At 54.0% G+C, this 19,342-nt stretch overlaps 1 protein-coding gene across 1 annotated transcript in view; it reads left to right on the top strand.

Moving 5' to 3' along the window:
- Nucleotides 1-273: 273 nt before the first annotated feature.
- Nucleotides 274-19,342, top strand: part of EXTL3 (exostosin like glycosyltransferase 3) — a gene marked incomplete at its 5' end in the record, with an annotated part of 33,342 nt that continues 14,273 nt past the window's right edge. The window contains one exon of the mRNA XM_084261310.1: nucleotides 274-2,421. Coding sequence (XP_084117436.1) covers nucleotides 274-2,421 — 2,148 coding nt within the window. The remainder of the gene's footprint in view (nucleotides 2,422-19,342) is intronic.

Raw genomic sequence — 19,342 nt, 5'->3', positions numbered from 1 at the left:
TGACACTTCCAGCGACGGTTGCTCCAAGACCACGGGTGGGCTGGGGGTGGGTGAGGAGGTCAATGATCGAGTCTTAACGGGATCAAAAGCTGTGCCTGCCGCGAAAGGACTGTGGGAGAGCCGTCGGCGCGACGAGAAGATGAAATTCCCCTTCCATTGGCCTCTCATTAAGCAGGCACAATAACACTTCTTCCCAAGAGACTCGCTGTACAAACTCTTTTGGTTATGGCTACTGATCCAACGTGATTGGGCACGCGGCGGCTTTGGGACCTCATGACTGGATATACGATGTTGCGGAATGGGGGAGTGGGGAACGGAGGCCAGCCGTGGATGTTGAGATGGTCCAATCGCATCCGCCTCACCTGGCTCAGTTTCACCCTCGTCATCATCCTCGTCTTCTTTCCCCTCATCGCCCACTACTACCTAACCACCATCGACGACGCGGACGATGCCGGCAAGCGCATCTTCGGCCCTCGCACCGGCAACGAGCTGTGTGAGGTGAAGCACGTGCAAGACCTGTGCCGCATCCGCGAGTCGGTCAGCGAGGAGCTGCTCCAGCTGGAGGCCAAGCGGCAGGAGCTCAACAGCGAGATCGCCAAGCTCAACCTGAAGATCGAGGCCTGCAAGAAGAGCATCGAGAATGCCAAGCAGGACCTGCTGCAGCTGAAGAACGTCATCAGCCAGACTGAGCATTCCTACAAAGAGCTGATGGCTCAGAACCAGCCCAAGCTCTCCTTGCCCATCCGGCTGCTGCCAGAGAAAGACGATGCGACCTTCCCTCTGCCAAAATCCAACAGGAACTGCAGGCTACACAACTGCTTTGACTACTCGCGCTGCCCGTTGACATCTGGCTTTCCAGTCTATGTCTACAACAGCGATGATTACCCTTTTGGTAGTTCCTTAGACCCTTTAATTAAACAAGCCTTTGAGGCAACTGTCAGAACTAACGTTTATGTTACTGAAAATGCAAATATTGCCTGTGTGTATATAATTTTAGTGGGGGAAATGCAAGAGCCTGTAATGCCAAAACCTACTGAACTAGAGCAACAGTTGCACTCTTTGCCGTATTGGAGGACTGATGGACACAACCATCTCATCATCAACTTATCAAGGAAATCAGAAACTCAGAACTTCCTTTACAACATCAGCACGGGGCGTGCCATGATTGCCCAGTCCACCTTTTACGACGTCCAGTATCGACCGGGCTTTGATATTGTGGTATCGCCTCTGGTCCACGCAATGTCTGAACCCAACTTCTTAGAAATCCCACCCCAGGTGCCGGTCAAGCGTAAATATCTGTTTAGTTTCCAGGGGGAGAAGATTGAGTCTCTCAGATCGAGCTTGCAAGAGGTTCGCTCTTTTGAAGAGGAAATAGAAGGCAACGCCCCAGCTGACTACGACGATCGGATCATCACCACCCTGAAGGCTGTTCAGGACAGCAAGTTGGACTTTGTTTTGGTAGAGTTCACCTGTAAGAACCAGCCTAAGGCAAGTCTGCCCACTGAGTGGGCTCTGTGTGGAGAAAGGGACGACAGATTAGAGCTACTGAAGCTATCTACTTTTGCACTGATAATCACCCCAGGGGACACCCGTTTAGTGATCTCCGCCGGGTGTGCCATGAGACTGTTTGAGGCTCTGGAAGTTGGAGCCATCCCGGTGGTTCTCGGAGAGCAAGCTCAGCTACCCTACAACGATGTGATCCGGTGGAACGAGGCAGCCTTAATCATACCAAAGCCACGTATCACAGAAGTGCACTTTCTTCTGAGAAGCATTTCTGACAACGATCTCCTTGCCATGAGGAGGCAGGGCCGCTTCTTGTGGGAGACCTACTTCTCCACCTCTGACAACGTGTTCAGCACAGTCTTAGCTATCATAAGGACTCGAATCCAAATCCCAGCTGCTCCTATCCGAGAAGAAACCGCCGTGGAGATTCCCCACCGGTCTGGCAAAGCTGCTGGTACAGACCCCAACATGGCAGACAATGGTGACCTGGACTTGGGGCCTGTGGAGACAGAACCACCCTATGCATCTCCCAAATATCTCCGCAATTTCACCCTCACCGCGATGGACATCTACAGGAATTGGAATTCTGCTCCGGGGCCTTTCCACCTCTTCCCCTACACTCCCTTTGACCCTGTTTTACCATCAGAAGCAAAATTTTTGGGGTCTGGGACTGGATTTCGACCAATTGGTGGAGGAGCAGGTGGCTCTGGGAAGGAGTTCCAGGCTGCTTTGGGTGGCAATGTCCCCCGGGAGCAGTTCACGGTGGTGATGTTGACTTACGAGCGGGAGGAAGTTTTGATGAACTCCCTAGAAAGGCTCAATGGTCTCCCATACTTAAATAAAGTTGTGGTAGTGTGGAACTCTCCCAAGCTTCCCTCTGAGGATCTCTTGTGGCCAGACATTGGCGTCCCAATCATGGTAAGAACGATGCAGCTACTTCGGTCTCGCTTCCCGGTGGGGTTTGTGTGTTCAAGTTGGCTGTAGCTCCTTCCATAGGTTGACATCTTGGCTTAAGTCATCGAGGACAGCATTCATCTCATGTGGGTGTAGATGTCTGGACTCTTTTTAACAGTGGAGGAAAGGAGGGACACCATGGGTACAACTCCTCTGACCCATTTGTGGTGTTTGATTGAGGACACCGTGGCTCCTGCTGTAGAGAAGCCCATTTCTCCTTGCTGCTGTGAAGGGTGGCCAGGGTTCAGGGGTGGATGGCTGTGCTCTGTGGGTGTGTAAGCGTTGGCAAGGTGAACTGCTGTCATGAGAGCATTGGTTTGGTGGCCTTTGTGTTATGAAGGTACAGGAGCTGACAGACCCAAAAGCCTAAACCGAAGAAATTTGGGATCTTTACAGGTGCCAAGTGTTAGTACTCATGGAACAGTAATTGCTTGTGCTGAGCTTCATAGGAATCTCAGGGCTTAAAGCTAGAGATTGGAGTTTGAGAAGCTTGTGGAGGCTCTTTGTGTCACACTGTGAGGACAGTTGGCACCTTACAGATACCAAGGGCGTGATTGCTTCCTCACTTTGCCAGGTAAATCTTGTATAAAACCAAACGAGGGACCTGCTGAAGCCACAAGGGCCTCATGTGCAATTCAGCACTGTGTATGACAGAAGGAAATACGACCTGGAGGCCAACGTAACCCTAAGAGCTTCCATGCTCCAAAGGTTCTAACCCAGTTTTGTGTAGCTTTGGACTATTTCTTTGCCCCAGTCAAACTGAAGTAACACGGTCAAAGACCAGCGGTCGGTTTCCTGCCCAGCTTTTCCCTTTACCTGCTTAATGGATGAGGGGAAGGCTGTGGATGTGGTCTACCTGGGCTCCAGTAAAGCCTTTGACGTAGTTTCTTACAGCATTCTGATTGAGAAACTGGCTGCCACTGGCCTGGACAGGTGGAACCTCAGCTGGGTTAAAAACTGGCTGGATGGATGGGCCCAAAGGGTGGTGGTGAGTGGAGCCAAATCCAGCTGAGGCCGGTCACGAGTGGTACCCCCAGGGCTCAGTCCTGGGTCTGGTCTTGTTCAACATCTTTATCAATGATCTGGCTGAAGGGATTGAATGCTCCCTTATTAAGTTTGCAGATGACACTGAGCTGGGAGGAAGTGTTGATCTGCCTGAGGGTGGGGAGGCTCTTCAGAGGGACCTGGCCAGGCTGGAGCCATGGGCTGAGCCCAAGGGGCTGAGGTTGAACCAGGCCAAGGGCAGAGTCCTGCCCATGGGACAGAACAACCCCCTGCAGCGCTACAGGCTGGGGGAGACTGGCTGGAGAGCTGTCAGGCAGAGAAGGACCTGGGGGTGTTGGGTGACTGCAGGCTGAATATGAGCCAGCAGTGTGCCCAGGGGCCAGGAAAGCCAAGGGCATCCTGGCTTGTGTCAAAAATAGTGTGGCCAGTAGGTCTGGGGAAGTGATTGTGCCCCTGGGCTGGGCACTGGTGAGGCTGCACCTCGAGTGCAGGGTCCAGTTCTGGGCTCCTCAGCATCAGAAGGACATGAAGGTCCTGGAGCGAGTGCAGAGAAGGGCAACCAGGCTGGGGAAGGAGCTGGAGGGCAAATCCTCTGAGGAGCAGCTGAGGGAGCTGGGGGTGTTGAGCCTGGAGCAGAGGAGGCTGAGGGGAGCCCTTCTCCCCACCTCCCCTGCCCTGCCAGGAGGGTGCAGAGAGGTGGGTGATGGTCTCTTCAGCCAGGGGCCAGGAGTTGGGCCAAGGGGCAATGGCATGAAGCTGTGCCAGGGCAGGTTTAGATTAGTTATTAGAAAAAATGTTTTACTGAAAGAGTTGTGGGGCTGTGGCACAGGCTGCCCAGGGAGGGGGCTGAGTCACCTTCCCTGGATGTGTTTAAAAAAGGGTCGATGAGGTACTTAGGGATCTGGTTTAGCTCAGGACGGGATTGGTTGGACTTGATGATCTTAAAGGTCTTTCCCAGCCTTGTGATTCTGTGATCCCTTGCCTGTCGACAGGTCTCTCCTAAGGAGTTCATTCCCCCTGAGCTCTCTCTGTCTCTCTTGTAGGGTGTCTCTGCACTGGCCCTTGTTAGGAATCGATAGTGAATACAAATCATAAGGAGAGCGTGGACATAGAGCCGCTAATGAGAAGCAACGCTGCGTTGTCTCAATCCAGTTGTGTTTGGAGGACAAATGGAAGGCTAATGTCTTGCAAATTAGGGAAGGGAGAAATAAAAGAGGGGAGATGGTACTTAAGTAGGCGAACGGCGTGTGGTTTATGTGATGAGATGCTACTGAGCTGAATAGCGATGCGAGAGCCTCGCGCTCCATGCAAAGAGATTCATTGATTTAATATTTCAGTTTATTATTATTGTGATGAATAAATCCTTCTGCTCACATTTAAAAACCCCTTATGGTCCAGGGACAATGAGGAGAGGAAAATTGCTTGGATAATTGCAAGCTAATCTTTCGCATTACTCCTGGTGAATGCCTGAATTGGGCAGAATCTTCCCGTTGAAATACTCTTGGATTCCTTTGGAGCTGAAGAGTGGGGATTGATCTTCTCAGAATTGCTGTTTGTGCTGAGAAAAGTGTGGTTTTGCTGATGGGTATTAATGCCTTTATCCACTCCGTTCTCAGCTCACATCTCTTGTGTTGGACTCGGACACGTGCGGGTTGTTGTGTGTCACCTTCAAGCCACGTGCTGGGGTTTGTGCTCTATGAGGGTACCCTCAGTACCGCTCCCTTCAAGAGGAGGAGGTCATCTCCCACCTGGTTTGGGATGTTGGGTGGTAAAAGCATTCCTGTGATCAAATAAGAGCCTAAATCTCTTGGGGTCTCTCATGGGAGGCTTATCCCATTGCAGGCTCCAGGCATCCATCCTACTGGGGTGCTTGTTGCTAAGCCCACATCCAGACTGGGTGGATAAATCCCACTGGGACTCTGTAGTATTCGTCTGTGGGGATGGCTTAGGGTGGTAATGGTATGAACATCTACTTGGGCATTGGGATGGTGATGGTATCTACTTGGGCATTGGGATGGTGATGGTATGAACATGTACTTGGGCATTGGGGTGGTAACGGTGTGAACATGTACTTGGGCATTGGGATAGTGATGGTATGAACATGTAATTGGGCATTGGGATGGTGATGGTATGAACATGGACATCAAACAGTAACAGATCACAAGACCTGCTGTGGAAAAGGGCAACAAGAATTGAGGGAGCAGAGGTGATGCTCGGTTTGAGCCTCAGTGATGGGGACGTGGGATGTGCTGGCTGGGGAAGAGGCAAGTGGGTCCTTGGGGTTGGTGAGAAATACAAGCCCTTGTGACTGCTGATGTCCAAAGAAACGTCAGAGCTGTCAGTTTGATTTTCTCACAGGGAAAAAATGGTCTTTTGATGGGGAATATCCAATTCTCTCAGATCTTGAAGCGGGGTTGGATCTCCCTGTAATAAATACACAGCAGTAAGTTTGGGGTGCAAGGAGTTGCCCTGTGCTCAAGTCCCAAAGCACAGAGCTATGCAGAGGAAGGTTCAGGGAATGAGCTGTGAGCCCCCCACCCACCCCACCCCATGCGATTGAAGTGGGTCCAGACACCATCTGACTGTGAGGAGCAGCAGCAGCAGCACGTGTGCGTTGGCATGATCCAGGATCAAAGCACCCAAAGCCAGAAGGCTATTGAAGTAAAGCACAGCCTAATGAGACAAAGCAACGTGTGTAGCATGTCCTGGGCTGAAATAACCTTCTCCTGCAGAGCCAGGCTGGGAGAGCTGGGCTGGCTCAGCCCAGAGAAGAGAAGGCTGCTTCTGGAGAGAGCTCCGAGCTCCTTCCTGTCCCTTGAGGGGCTCCAGGAGAGCTGGAGAGGGGCTGGTGCCCAGGGCAGGGAGGGCCAGGCCCAGGGGAACGGCCTTCAGCTGCAGGAGGGGGATGGAGAGGGGCTGGGAGGCAGAAATCCTTCCTGGGGAGGGGGAGGCCCTGGCACAGGGTGCCCAGAGAAGCTGGGGCTGCCCCTGGATCCCTTGCAGGGTTCAAGGCCGGGTTGGATGGGGCTTGGGGCACCCTGGGCTGTGGGATGTGTCCCTTCCCATGGCATGGGGGCACTGGGTAGCTCTGATGTCTGTTTCCACCCAAACCAGTCTGTGGTTCTGTGAACCCTTTGAAGCATAATGTGGTCCTAGGTCCCACCAAGTCCTTTGGGAGTCTCTTCAAGCCCTCCTACATGGGCTGACCTGAATTCATGGATCACTTCCTTCAACCTTTGTTTGCAAGCTGTGTGGTTTGGTTGTGATTTGTTCTCCCAAAGCTGGTTACGTGGTTTCTTTTCCCTGGTGGGCCTGGAGTTAACCAAGAGCAAAGCTTGAAGGTTGTGTTGGATCTTTGAAGCTTTCATGGATAATGAGATAAACAGGGCTACAGAATATATTTGATTTTTAAAACCTTTTACTTAGATACAGATTTCTCATGACAGCATCACTCACTGAAAAATCAGGAGGGTTCCTGGTGGGTTCCTGAGCTGCACAGGAGTCTGATGGGGTTCCTGAGCTGCACAGGAGTCTCTGATAAAATATCCTGGCCCTGTACTGAGCTTGAGGTGGCTGGGTGCAGATGTAATTTAATGTGAAGTTCTGTGTGGAGACATTCAGGGCTGAACAGATGTAGGCAGATCACCCTCTGGTTTCCAGTGCCTTTGTGCTGGAGTTGAGCTGTGAAAATTGTTCCCATCTCGTGTTAAATGGGTCTGCAGCACAACCCTGGGTTGGTGAGTGAGAAGAACCTGGTGAGTGTGTCCCCACCAGCGACTTGCAACCACTGCTTCACTTCTGAGCACCTTCCCAAAAGCAGGGGGTGTTGAGCCTGGAGAAAAGGAGGCTGAGGGGAGCCCTTCTCCCCACCTCCCCTGCCCTGCCAGGAGGGTGCAGAGAGGTGGGCGATGGTCTCTGCAGCCAGGGGCCAGGAGCTGGGCCAAGGGGCAATGGGCTCAAGCTGCCCCAGGGCAGGGTCAGCTCAGCTGGGAGGGCAAAGTTCTTCCCTGGCAGAGTTGTGGGGCTGTGGCACAGGCTGCCCAGGGAGGGGGCTGAGTCCCCAGCCCTGGGGGTGTTTAACAGGGGGGAGATGAGGTGCTGAGAGATCTGGGTCAGCACAGGACAGGGACGGTTGGACTCCAGGAGCTTAAAGGGCTTTTCCATCCTAGTGATTCTTGGCTGTGCCCTTCAAGGCATCTGCAGCATCTGGCAAAGTCTCAATGTACTCAAGGAATTAAAAACTGCCTGGACCACTGATCCCTGCCAGCAGTTGAGCTCCACTCCCTTGTAGTGAGGGTGAGAGCCTTCCCATGACAGCATGTTCCTGAAGTCCCTGTCCTGGCTCTGTGGGTGCTGCTGCTGCTCCCGTGCTTGCAGGGAAGGGAAGGGGAAAGGAATTTCCATTGCATCTCTGCTCTGAGCAGGTGGAAAGACACTTAGTTGTTAGAGGGAGATGGGCAAACGTGGCTGCTGCTCCCCCACTGTCCCTGCACACACATCCATCTTGGAAAGATTTCCAGTGGTGGGCTGAGTCATTCAGGAGAAGATCTGGCTGGATTTTGGGATAGAAACTCCCCACTTCCCCTCTCAGCATCTCCATGCTTTGGGGTTTCTAAGCAGCCTGCAGGTGCTGACAGAAGAACCCCCACTCCTTGCTTGGCAGTTCCTTGGCAGCCTTTGCATCCAGGTGGATGAGAGTGAAGGCACAGAGATGAACTGAAACCCTGGGGCAACCACACCTCCAGCCCATGTAAATGGTACCTAGATGCACCCCAGAAGGTTCTGATCCTGCTGTGCTTTGCCTTGTGCTTGGCACCACTGTGCTGCTGCTTAGTGGTTGCTCTGGGACACCTGCTTGCAATTCCTCTGTAGATTTGAAGCACAAAGCCCAGCCCAGCTGTTGAATAACATGGTTTTAGCAGCTCTTCACATCCTCCAGAGCTGGTCCTTTGGCCATCACCCCTGCTGCTCTGAGCAGGGCATGGCTTGGGGCAAGGGAACAGGATTCATTTCCCTGTTCCTGCCCTGGTTTTAATCCTAGAAAACCTAAAAGAATGAGTTGAGCTTGAGCAGCCAGAGTTTACCTGAAGAGAATTTGCTTTCAGTCTGTGTTTAATTCATATTTCAGAGGGCTGCTGGTGCTGTATGTGCCCTCAGTTCGGTGGGGAACACCCAAAGCCCCAAGCAGCGAGGTGATTAAGCCGTGGAGCAGCATGTGCTCCAGACAGCCCCAGCTCCTCTAATGCAGCAATTAAATTATCCATTTCCCTTTCTGAAACTTCCTCTAAACCCTCCAGGAGTTGCAGTCTCAGCCAGGAAAGCAAACCATGCACTCAGCAGCCTCCCCTTCCTTCCTCTCCTCTTCTCTTCACGGTGTCTCAGCCTATGGGTCATCCCCAGAGAGGAGACACTGGGAAAAGGGAAGGCTGAGCTTGGGAGAACTCTAGATTTGGTTATAACCTCGAGGTTATGTATATTTCTCTATCTGTTTCCCTGTCCTGAGCCCTTTGTGTGCATCTCTGGGTGGCTTCTGACACTGCTGAGCCTCCAATCCATCGCTTTGGATATGTAGGCTGAGGGGTGGCACCGTGGGAGTGGTGAATGGACACCTGAGCCTACTGGGTTGGGTACTTGGATGCAAATGTAGAGCCAGATTTAGCCTCCTTAGCTGATAATTGAGGTTTTGTAATGAGCTGGTGGTGGGGTTTATCCCTGGGTACGGGTGAGTTGGACCAGGACTATCCAGTTGTGTTGTGGTTTTCCTTTGGTTTGAGCCAGTGTGATGTCTCACCCTCTCTCCCAGCAACCCCTGGCTTTTGGTTGGGACATTTTGGAAGCCCAAGGACTTTGTGTCACCCATCAATGCCGTGTGTTGAGTGTTCCCTGTGAACCCAGCTCAGCTGTGAAGGGCCTTCCCACACTTGGGGCTAAACCTTACTGAGCCCAAAGCAACACTCATGGCCTGAGAACTCCAGCTCCTTTTCTACCTCCTTGCAGGTCCTTCAGTGATGGAGCAGCAGCTGGAAGAGCCCTGCAAGTGCTTTGCTTCCTCTTCATCCTCCAGGGTTAGGTGCTGTGTGCTCCTAGGCATTTCATGGCATCCCAGACTGGGCTGGGTTGGAAGGGACCCCAAGGGTCACAGAGCTCCAACCCCCTTCCACAGGCAGGGACACCAACCTCCAGACCTGGAGCTACACAAGGTTGCCCAGGGCCCCATCCAGCCTGGCCTTGAGCGCTTTAGGAGCAATTTAGCTGGGCTCACTGCTGATCCCAGCTCCTGCGGTTTCCAGTGGTGACTAATCCCTTCCTTCAGCTTAGTCAGAGAATAAGGAGCTGCCTTTGATCTCTGCAGCCAGTTCCAGTGGCGGAACGTCCTTCTCTGCTGGCTGGGTGGCTGCCTGAGAAAAGCCCATTCAGTTTAGCTGCTGGTTTCAAAAGGAATGATCATTGGAAAGCAGTTAATCCGGAAGGATTGCTGCATCCTGGATCTGTTCTGCTGGCCATGGGGTCCCTCCAAGTTCCGCTCGTTAACGAGGGGCAGACTGGGGGTAATGATGTGGTGACTTGAGATTCAGCAAGGCCAAGGGCAGAGTTCTGCCCATGGGACACCCCGACCCCCAGCAGCGCTACAGGCTGGGGCAGAGCGGCTGGAGAGCTGCTGGGGAGAAGGACCTGGGGGTGTGGGGGGACTGGGACTGCCCAGGAGCCAGCAGGGTGCCCGGGGGGCCAGGAAGGCCAAGGGCATCCTGGCTTGTGTCAGAGCCAGCGTGGCCACAGGGCCAGGGCAGGGATTGTGCCCCTGGGCTGGGCATTGGGGAGGCTGCAGCTCCAGTGCTGGGTCCAGTTCTAAGCCTAGTTCCCGGGCTCCATCAGCAGAGGGGTGGCAGCAGGGACAGGGAGGGGATTGTCCCTCTCTGCTCTGCCCTGGGGAGGCCCAAGCTGGAGTCCTGTGTCCAGAGCTGGGGCCCAACACAAGGAAGATGTGGGGCTGTTGGGGAGGGGTCAGAGGAGCCCCGGGGATGCTCAGAGGGCTGGAGCAGCTCCCCATGGAGAGAGGCTGAGGGAGCTGGGCTGGGTCAGCCTGGAGAAGAGAAGGCTGTGGGGGGACCTCACTGCAGCCTCCCCGTCCCTGAAGGGACCCCAGGAACAGGAGGGGAATGGGCTTGTTAAAGGGCAGAGCCTGGCAGGACAAGGGGCTGGAGTGAAGCTGGAGGAGGGAAGGGGGAGAGGAGAGATTGGGGGGAAGCTCTTTGCAGAGAGAGTGGTGAGGGGCTGGAAGGGGCTGCCCAGAGAGGGGGTGGGTGCCCCATCCCTGGGGGTGTTCAAGGCCAGGTTGGCTGGGGCCTTGGGCACCCTTGTGTAGCTCCAGGCCTGGAGGTTGGTGTCCCTGCCTGTGGCAGGGGGTTGGAGCTCTGGGATCCTTGGGGTCCCTTCCAACCCAGACCACTCTGTGATTCTGTGGGGTTGGCCTTGTGGGCTGCAGATGCACATTGGTGCCTCATGTCCAGCTTCTCACTCACAGGTACCCCCAAGTCTTTTCCCTTAGGGCTGCTTTGGTCCTGACCAGCTCTGATCCTGACTCAACTTAAGTGCTTAATCACGTACCCAGCCCCTCCTTGGTGACCTGACCTGTGTTTGCTGGACCAGCTCATCTTCTGAAGCTCTTCGGTGAGTCGGGGCTTTACCGTGGGCACTCCCCACATTTCCCTACCTTTACTCTAGCTTGTGTACAGTCTCAGGAGGAACACAACTGAACTTCCACAAGTTCAGTTTCTCCATATTTATGAGCCAGGGTGATATTCCATGGAAATGTCCATGTGCTGCTGCCGGGTCCGTAGCACCACCTGCTGCCTGCAGATCCCAGTGCTGCAGGAGGGGTGGATTGCTCCCTGCCTCCGTTGGAGGTTTTGCCATCTCAGTAGCTATTCCTACCTTTGTATAGCAGAAGAAGGAGCAAATCTGCTGCTTAGTTTACCTCCAGTGCTAAAAACCCAGCTGCTTGGTGCCACGGGGCCCAAGCAGAGGCGCAGCGATGCGTGAAGGGATGCTGATAACCTAACAAGCAGCGCCGGCTTCTCAGGGATTTATGTGCTGAATATTAACTCAGACACCCTTGCAGGGCTCTGCTGCTGCTGTCTACACCAGCCCTTCATTCTCTCCTGTGCCCTATGCTGGTTTGTAAGAGCTTCTCCATGGAGAAAAGCTTACCACAGGCTCAGCTCCCTGAGTTCCCTTGGCTTGGGATGCAGCTGGGGGGTTGGTGACTTGGAGGAAAGGTAAAAAGAGGAAGGGAAGCATCCCTCTACACTCTGATGAACATCTTCGGGGTGTTGATGTTCCCCCACAGAAAGCTGCCTGTGCATCTTCCAAACAGGCTCCACTCCAGAGCGAGATCTGTCACAGCAGCTGGGGACAAAAGTGGCACCACAGGACTTGGCACCAGAGTCAGCTCAGCAACAAAACACCATGGTGTTTATCCAGGGCTGAATTCCTGCTGCTTTTAGGGTTTGCATGGTGGTTTGCCAAGGGCATCCTGGCTTGTGTCAGGTTTGTCTAGAGAAGGGAAGTGGGTTTTGTTCTTGATACTGAACATTAAAAGCATTCTGGGCAGGGAGGTTGAGGTTGAGATGTTGATGGAAGGGGACTAATCATCACTTTAATCTCCTGAGCTTCCCAAGCCCTGGCTGGTGGAAACCTCTCTTATCTCTATAGTAAGGGACAGCTCCATCTTTTACTCTGGAAGCAGAGAACTAGCAGGGAACAAGGAAAGCACTTTGCTGGGGAAGGTACCAGCTGTAAGCAAGCTAATTCTGTGCAGTAAGGCTCATTTTCCTCTCGCTCTGGGTGAGGGTTGGCAAAGCAAAGTGGGTTCAAAACCCTGGGAATAATTAGGCTGATTTGATCAGAAATTTCTAACAGGAATTGGGTTTAGTTGGGCCTCCTTTATGTGAACTCTCTCTTCATTTCCAACCCATGCTGGTCCTTAATTCCCAAACCATACTGTGGGTCGTGGGAGGAGGCTCTGGGAGTCTGTTTTCATCCCAGCCCTGTGTTTGTGTTGTGTATTAACTACCTCATTGCAGCAGCATCTGTTCCCCCATGATTTTTAATCCCCCTTTTTAATTGACTAGCAGGAAATCACTAAGTAATAAAAGCCTTGTGGCAAGCCAAGCTTGGGAGAGCCTGATGCTGCCTACCACAGAGCCTGTGGCTTGGAGAACGTGGGGATGGGGCTTGTCTCACCATTGCCTTCTGCTCCTCTGGATGGGAGGAGGTGGTGAGCTGGTGTGGGATGTGGACCAGGTGAAGGAGGATTCAGCCAAGGGATCCAGCAATTAGGATGCAGCAACTGAAGCCTCTGAGCAAAGGGAAGATGCTCAGAAACTCAACCTGGGGGGTTGTGTTGTGGTTTGTCTTCAGTTGGCTCTGCCAGGCTGAGTGAGAAGGGGGTTGCTTATGGTGTGCTGAGGTGTGATTGTGCATGTGGTGAGAGTGCCCTTCACCTTTAATTGACCACGTTCAGGGTAATGGCCCAACCCCAGCTCTGCTGTCTGAGCTGCTGGAAATGGCTGTTCTCCATGAGCTGGACTCATGGAACAAGGAGAACAAAAAGAGACCAAATGCTGATGAGGGAATCGTGTTGTGGGTTTGTGAGTTCTCTTCTTCTACCATTAGATAAAGGAGCTCTCAGCTCTAGATAATGGATTTGAGGCCACATGTGGTGGCAGAAAGCTGCCATCATTGCATCCAGACCCATCAGAACATTCCCAGCAAAATCTCAGCCTTTTCACCTTGGAATCCCAGACTGGTCTGGGTTGGGAGGGACCCCAAGGATCCCAGAGCTCCAACCCCCTGCCACAGGCAGGGCCACCAACCTCCAGGCCTGGAGCTACACAAGGCTGCCCAGGGCCCCAGCCAACCTGGCCTTGAACACCCCCAGGGACGGGGCACCCACCCCCTCTCTGGGCAGCCCCTTCCAGCCCCTCACCACTCTCTCTGCAAAGAACTTCCCCCCAGTCTCTCCTCTCCCCCTTCCCTCCTCCAGCTTCACTCCAGCCCCTTGTCCTGCCAGTCTCTGCCCTTTAACAAGCCCATTCCCCTCCTGTTCCTGGGGTCCCTTCAGGGATGGGGAGGCTGCAGTGAGGTCCCCCCACAGCCTTCTCTTCTCCAGGCTGACCCAGCCCAGCTCCCTCAGCCTCTCTCCATAGGGGAGCTGCTCCAGCCCTCTGAGCATCTTTGTGGGCTCCTCTGACCCCTCTCCCCAGAAAGCTTCCAGTCTGGAATAAACCTGGAAGCCAGAAGTGGGTTTGTGTGCCTGAGTGCTCTTTATGGTTGCTGCTCCCAGCCACAGAAGCATTAATAAATCCTCTGTCCTGTGCCCATCAAAAAACAACCTACCTGCAAACTTGATGGCTTCTTGGCTCTGCTTATAGACCACGTTTATATAGCGACTCTTATAGTAGGTGCTCCCTAAGTTAATAGTGTGACCCTGGTTCCTTCCTCCCTTAGTTGAGATATAATGGTTGTTTTTATGTCTTCAGCCCCCAGCTCTGAATGCCTGCACTAAAGCTCTTCCAGAAAGGGACATGGCAACTTCTAAATGCTGAATATCATCAGCCATCATTAGGTGTTGTGTATTCCAAGCAGTGAGATGTAATTACTTCAACAGCAGTGTGCCTGGGGGAGCAAGAAGGCCAAGGGCATCCTGGCTTGTGTCAGAGCCAGCGTGGCCACAGGGCCAGGGCAGGGGTTGTGCCCCTGGGCTGGGCACTGGGGAGGCTGCAGCTCCAGTGCTGGGTCCAGTTCTGGGCTCCTCAGCATCAGAAGGACAGGGAGGTCCTGGAGCGAGTGCAGAGAAGGGCAACCAGGCTGGGGAAGGGGCTGGAGGGCAAATCCTCTGAGGAGCAGCTGAGGGAGCTGGGGGTGTTGAGCCTGGAGAAGAGGAGGCTGAGGGGAGCCCTTCTCCCCACCTCCCCTGCCCTGCCAGGAGGGTGCAGAGAGGTGGGCGATGGTCTCTGCAGCCAGGGGCCAGGAGATGGGCCAAGGGGCAATGGGCTGAAGCTGCCCCAGGGCAGGGTCAGCTCAGCTGGGAGGGCAAAGTTCTTCCCTGGCAGAGTTGTGGGGCTGTGGCACAGGCTGCCCAGGGAGGGGGCTGAGTCCCCAGCCCTGGGGGTGTTTAACAGGGGGGAGATGAGGTGCTGAGAGATCTGGGGCAGCACAGGACAGGGATGGTTGGACTCCAGGAGCTTAAAGGGCTTTTCCAGCCGTGTGTCTCTGTAAAGGTCTCCTACCTGTTCTGCCAGGTGTTGTGTTTCACTGCTGGAGCAGGAATCCCATCTGTTGGGTCCCGAGTAGGCAGAGGCAGCTGCAGCAGAGGGGATTGCACAGCAATGCTGAGGATTGGCACTGACAAAAGTCCCCTTAATTAACAGAGCTGGGCTGGAAGCCAGAGAGCAGAGTGGGGAGAGATAAGCTCTGCCTTGCTTAGTGAAGAGAAAGAAGATATTCCCAGTAATCCCCTGGGAGCACATCCCTTGGCTTGCCTGCACTTTCTTCTTCCACTGCAGATGCTCTGACTCTGCTGGGTGCTGCTGTGCCTCTAAGATGGGTGCTGTCTGTGTTTCCTTCCTTTCTAAGCTGATGACCTGGTATTGCCTGGCAGCTGATGGCTTGGCAAGAAGAGAAGATACCTCAAAGGTGCTCTTAAACCTCAGTGCTGACTTTTCCATGCCCTCCATCTCACTGATGAGATGTGACAGCTCCTCTCAGGTCCATCCCTGAGCTCCCAGTCCATTTGCTGCCAGATTCCTCAGCTCAGACCAGGGGACTAGCAGCATGTCTCTTCCAATGAAATGAGAAGTGCATGAATTAGAGAGCAGAGTCTTTTCAAGAGTGAAGGGCTGAGAAAGATCTGGGCTTCTTGGTACTTCAGAAGGGTTTTGGGTGGGTTTTTTAGAGTTAGGGCACTGTAGCTTGTGCATCATTCTTAGGCTGTTCTGTGGCTGTTCCAGGGTCTCACGTGGCTCTTCCAAGGTCCATGAAGTTACTGAGGTACCATTAGGATAGGGAAACCAGGCTGGGGAAGGGGGTTGGAACTGGACTTTAGGGTTGGAACTGGACTTTAGGGTCCCTTCCAACCCTGACCTGTCTGTGATTCTGTGATTCTATGACTTAATAATGTGTATTTTTTAACATGCAGCTGTTGGGCCAGTTTCTGTGCAGGATGTGGTGCCTTTGGCTGGCTTCACAGCTGGATACCCTTCCAGTGAGGCTCTCTTTGTACCCCTGGAGATGAATCTTACAATAGTCTGTAAATCCTTTACATTCCCATTTTGAAAATGCCTTAAAGGGAAGGTGGCAAAGCACAGGAGGCTGGAGCCTGGGCTGGCTCAGGGTGTGAAGGAGGGGGCTGTAGCTGTGTCAAGGTGAAGAGGAGGTGCTGGGTGAGGAGCAGCAGGGTCATTCCTACTGAGGAAGGGGATAGTAGTAGCATTTCAACCCATCTTTACAAGCAAAGGTTGAAGGGAGAACAGGAAGGTGAAGCATTGCCAGGGGAAGCCACTGTACAAACCAGGGATGTCTCACTGGGCAATAGATGAGCAAGGAAATGGAATCACAGAATCATTCAGGTTGGAAAAGCCCTCCCAGATCTTCCAGTCCAACTGTTCCCCTCCCACCTCTATCACCCACTAACCATGTCCCTAAGTACCTCATCCAACCTCTCCTTGAACACCCTGAGGGGTGGTGACTCCACCCCCTCCCTGGGCAGCCCCTTCCAATGCCCAACTGCTCTTTGGGAGAAGAAATGTCTCCTCATTTCTAACCTGAACCTCCCCTGGCACAACTTGCAGCCATTCCCTCTCCTCCTGTCACTGGGTATCTGGGAGAAGAGGCTGAGCCCCAGCTCCCCACAACCTCCTTCCAGGGAGCTGGAGAGAACAAGAAGGTCCACCCTGACCTTGAATGTCTCCAGGGATGGGGCCTCCCCCACCTCTCTGGGCACCCTGTCCCAGTGACCCACCACCCTCAGAGGGAAGAACTTTTTCAAAACACCCACCCTAAATCTCCCCTTTTCCAGTTTAACCCATCCCCCCTCGTCCCATCACTCCCTGCCCTGGGGAACAGTTCTTCCCCAGCTCCCTACAGGCACCTCTCAGGGACTGTAAGGGGCTCTAAGGTCCCCCTGGAGCCTCCTCTTCTCCAGGCTGAGCAGTCCCAGTTCCCTCAGCCACTCCTCATCACACTTGTGTTCCAGCCCCTTCCCCAGCTGGTTTTGGGTGGATGCTCAAACAGGTGACTGATCCTTTTGGTGCAGGTGCCACCACACCCAGCAAGAGCAGATGCTGATAGTGATGAGGAGGTAGGTGAGCACTGCTGTGGAAGAGGTCTGGGAACAAGCATCAGCAGCCAAGTGCCATCTCCTCCTGCCTGCTCTCCCCCCTCCCCAGCCACAGCAGAGCCAAGAGCCACATGGCCTGGGCCTCACCCAGACAAGCTGGAGTGGAGGGGGGAGCCAGCTGCAGGTGGGAAGGGTTTGTGGGGAGAGGCCAGCAGGAGAGGAGCACGTCCCCTTAGGGCTGCACCTCATGTGCTGGTGGTTTCACACAGCCTGCATCTCCCTCCAGGACAGCTTTGGCCAGGGTAAGGGGGCTCACTTGGGAGCTGTGATCCCATCCATGCCCCTTGAGCAGTACCTTCTGGATTTCAGCCTGTTCACCCAGGGATAACAGCAGAAGATCCTTGTCTTAAACACCTGGAGGGGTTGAGGGACCCTCTTTCTGCACCCATGATCTGCATCCCAGGGGTGTTAAACATTGTAAACACTCACAACTGAAGGAACAGCCTTACAAAATGCCAAGCTGCTGAGGTACACCCATGCTGGGGAGAGAGAGTGGTGAGGGGCTGGAAGGGGCTGCCCAGAGAGGGGGTGGGTGCCCCGTCCCTGGGGGTGTTCAAGGCCAGGTTGGCTGGGGCCCTGGGTAACCTTGTGTAGCTCCAGGCCTGGAGGTTGGTGTCCCTGCCTGTGGCAGGGGGGTTGGAGCTCTGTGACCCTTGGGGTCCCTCCCAGCCCAGCCCAGTCTATGATTCTGTGGAGCAAGCTCCAACCCTGTGTTCTCATGCATGTCAGAGTGCAGAGCTGCAGTTTCCCCTGGATTTGCAGCTCATGGAGATCTGTCCAAAACATCCTGTTAGTCCCATGTTGTGTTGGTCTCATTTACTCCAGTTTTTGGGGCTGGGCTGGGAATATGAGTGTGATTATGGGGAGGAAAAGCATCATCCTGAGGGCTTGGTTATGGTGGGAAGTCCTTGCCAGCATCCCATCTGCTGCCTGCCTGCACAGTCCCAGCATTGTGGACCATCATGTTGCATCTGATGAGGTTGGATTTCTTTCTTTCCCATTAAATGAGGAGTCACTGGCTGAGCTCAAGGCTTGGTCCTTGTGCTTCATGGTGTGGTTTTGGCTTTGGAAAGCAGGACATTGGCCAGTAGGGATTGAATGAATTTCTGTGCTCTGGAAACCAAGAGGATTTTTGTCATGGTGGGAGCTGAGGTTGGCAGGAGGAAGCAGTTCTGTGTGGGCAGGACCTCAGGGATGGTGAGGTTGCTGCTGTGCTTTCAGGAGGCAATTGGTAGTTTTCAGTAAGCACCACTGCAGTTGTCCTTGGTAAGGGCAGGCAGATAGATTGGAGGTCTGGGCTGAGAGCCATGGGGATCTTGCCAGCTTTTGTGGAGCATCTCAGCTTGCCCAGGAGCAGGCAGCCATAAAACACTGAGAAAACAGAGAAGAACACTGTGGTCTGGGTCAGAACCATGTGATTCACACAAACATCATCTCACTGGGAGCTGGGAGAGGGCTGCAGAGATTTTTGGTGGCATCTGTTGTGATGGCAACAGCTCCTTTGGCTTCTTGGCAGCTGTGTTGGCAGAGAGCTTGGCTTCTTGTTGTGTGGCCAACATGCACATGTGGTGCCTACCTCAGAACTGGCCTGGCTCCTCTTGTCAGCTCTCTGACATGTTAAGTGTGGGAAGGAGATCACAGAGCACAAGAGAGATCACAAGCAAAGTCATCTTTGAGAGAGTGAAGCTCAGGTGTGTGGTTTCCATATGGAGCCCCTTCCGATGCCAAAACCCCTGCCAGAGCTGGGGGTGGTTACAGTGTGATGTAGCCCTGCCTGACAGCACAGAGGCACAGTCACAGGGCTGGAAAAGCCCTTTAAGCTCCTGGAGTCCAACCATCCCTGTCCTGTGCTGACCCAGATCTCTCAGCACCTCATCTCCCCCCTGTTAAACACCCCCAGGGCTGGGGACTCAGCCCCCTCCCTGGGCAGCCTGTGCCACAGCCCCACAACTCTGCCAGGGAAGAACTCTGCCCTCCCAGCTGAGCTGACCCTGCCCTGGGGCAGCTTGAGCCCATTGCCCCTTGTCCCATCTCCTGGCCCCTGGCTGCAGAGACCATCGCCCACCTCTCTGCACCCTCCTGGCAGGGCAGGGCAGGTGGGGAGAAGGGCTCCCCTCAGCCTCCTCTTCTCCAGGCTCAACACCCCCAGCTCCCTCAGCTGCTCCTCAGAGGATTTGCCCTCCAGCCCCTTCCCCAGCCTGGTTGCCCTTCTCTGCACTCGCTCCAGGACCTCCCTGTCCTTCTGATGCTGAGGAGCCCAGAACTGGACCCAGCACTGGAGCTGCAGCCTCCCCAGTGCCCAGTCCAGGGGCACAATCACCTCCCCAGACCTACTGGCCACACTATTTCTGACACAAGCCAGGATGCCCTTGGCTTTCCTGGCCCCTGGGCACACTGCTGGCTCATGTTCAGCCTGCAGCCACCCAACACCCCCAGGTCCTTCTCTGCCTTGACATCCCAAACTTGTTGCTTAATTCCAGC

This window comes from Gallinula chloropus (assembly GCF_964237585.1).
Source record: "Gallinula chloropus genome assembly, chromosome: 3".
Classification (NCBI taxonomy): domain Eukaryota; kingdom Metazoa; phylum Chordata; class Aves; order Gruiformes; family Rallidae; genus Gallinula; species Gallinula chloropus.
This window is presented reverse-complemented; position numbering and strand designations above follow the sequence as displayed.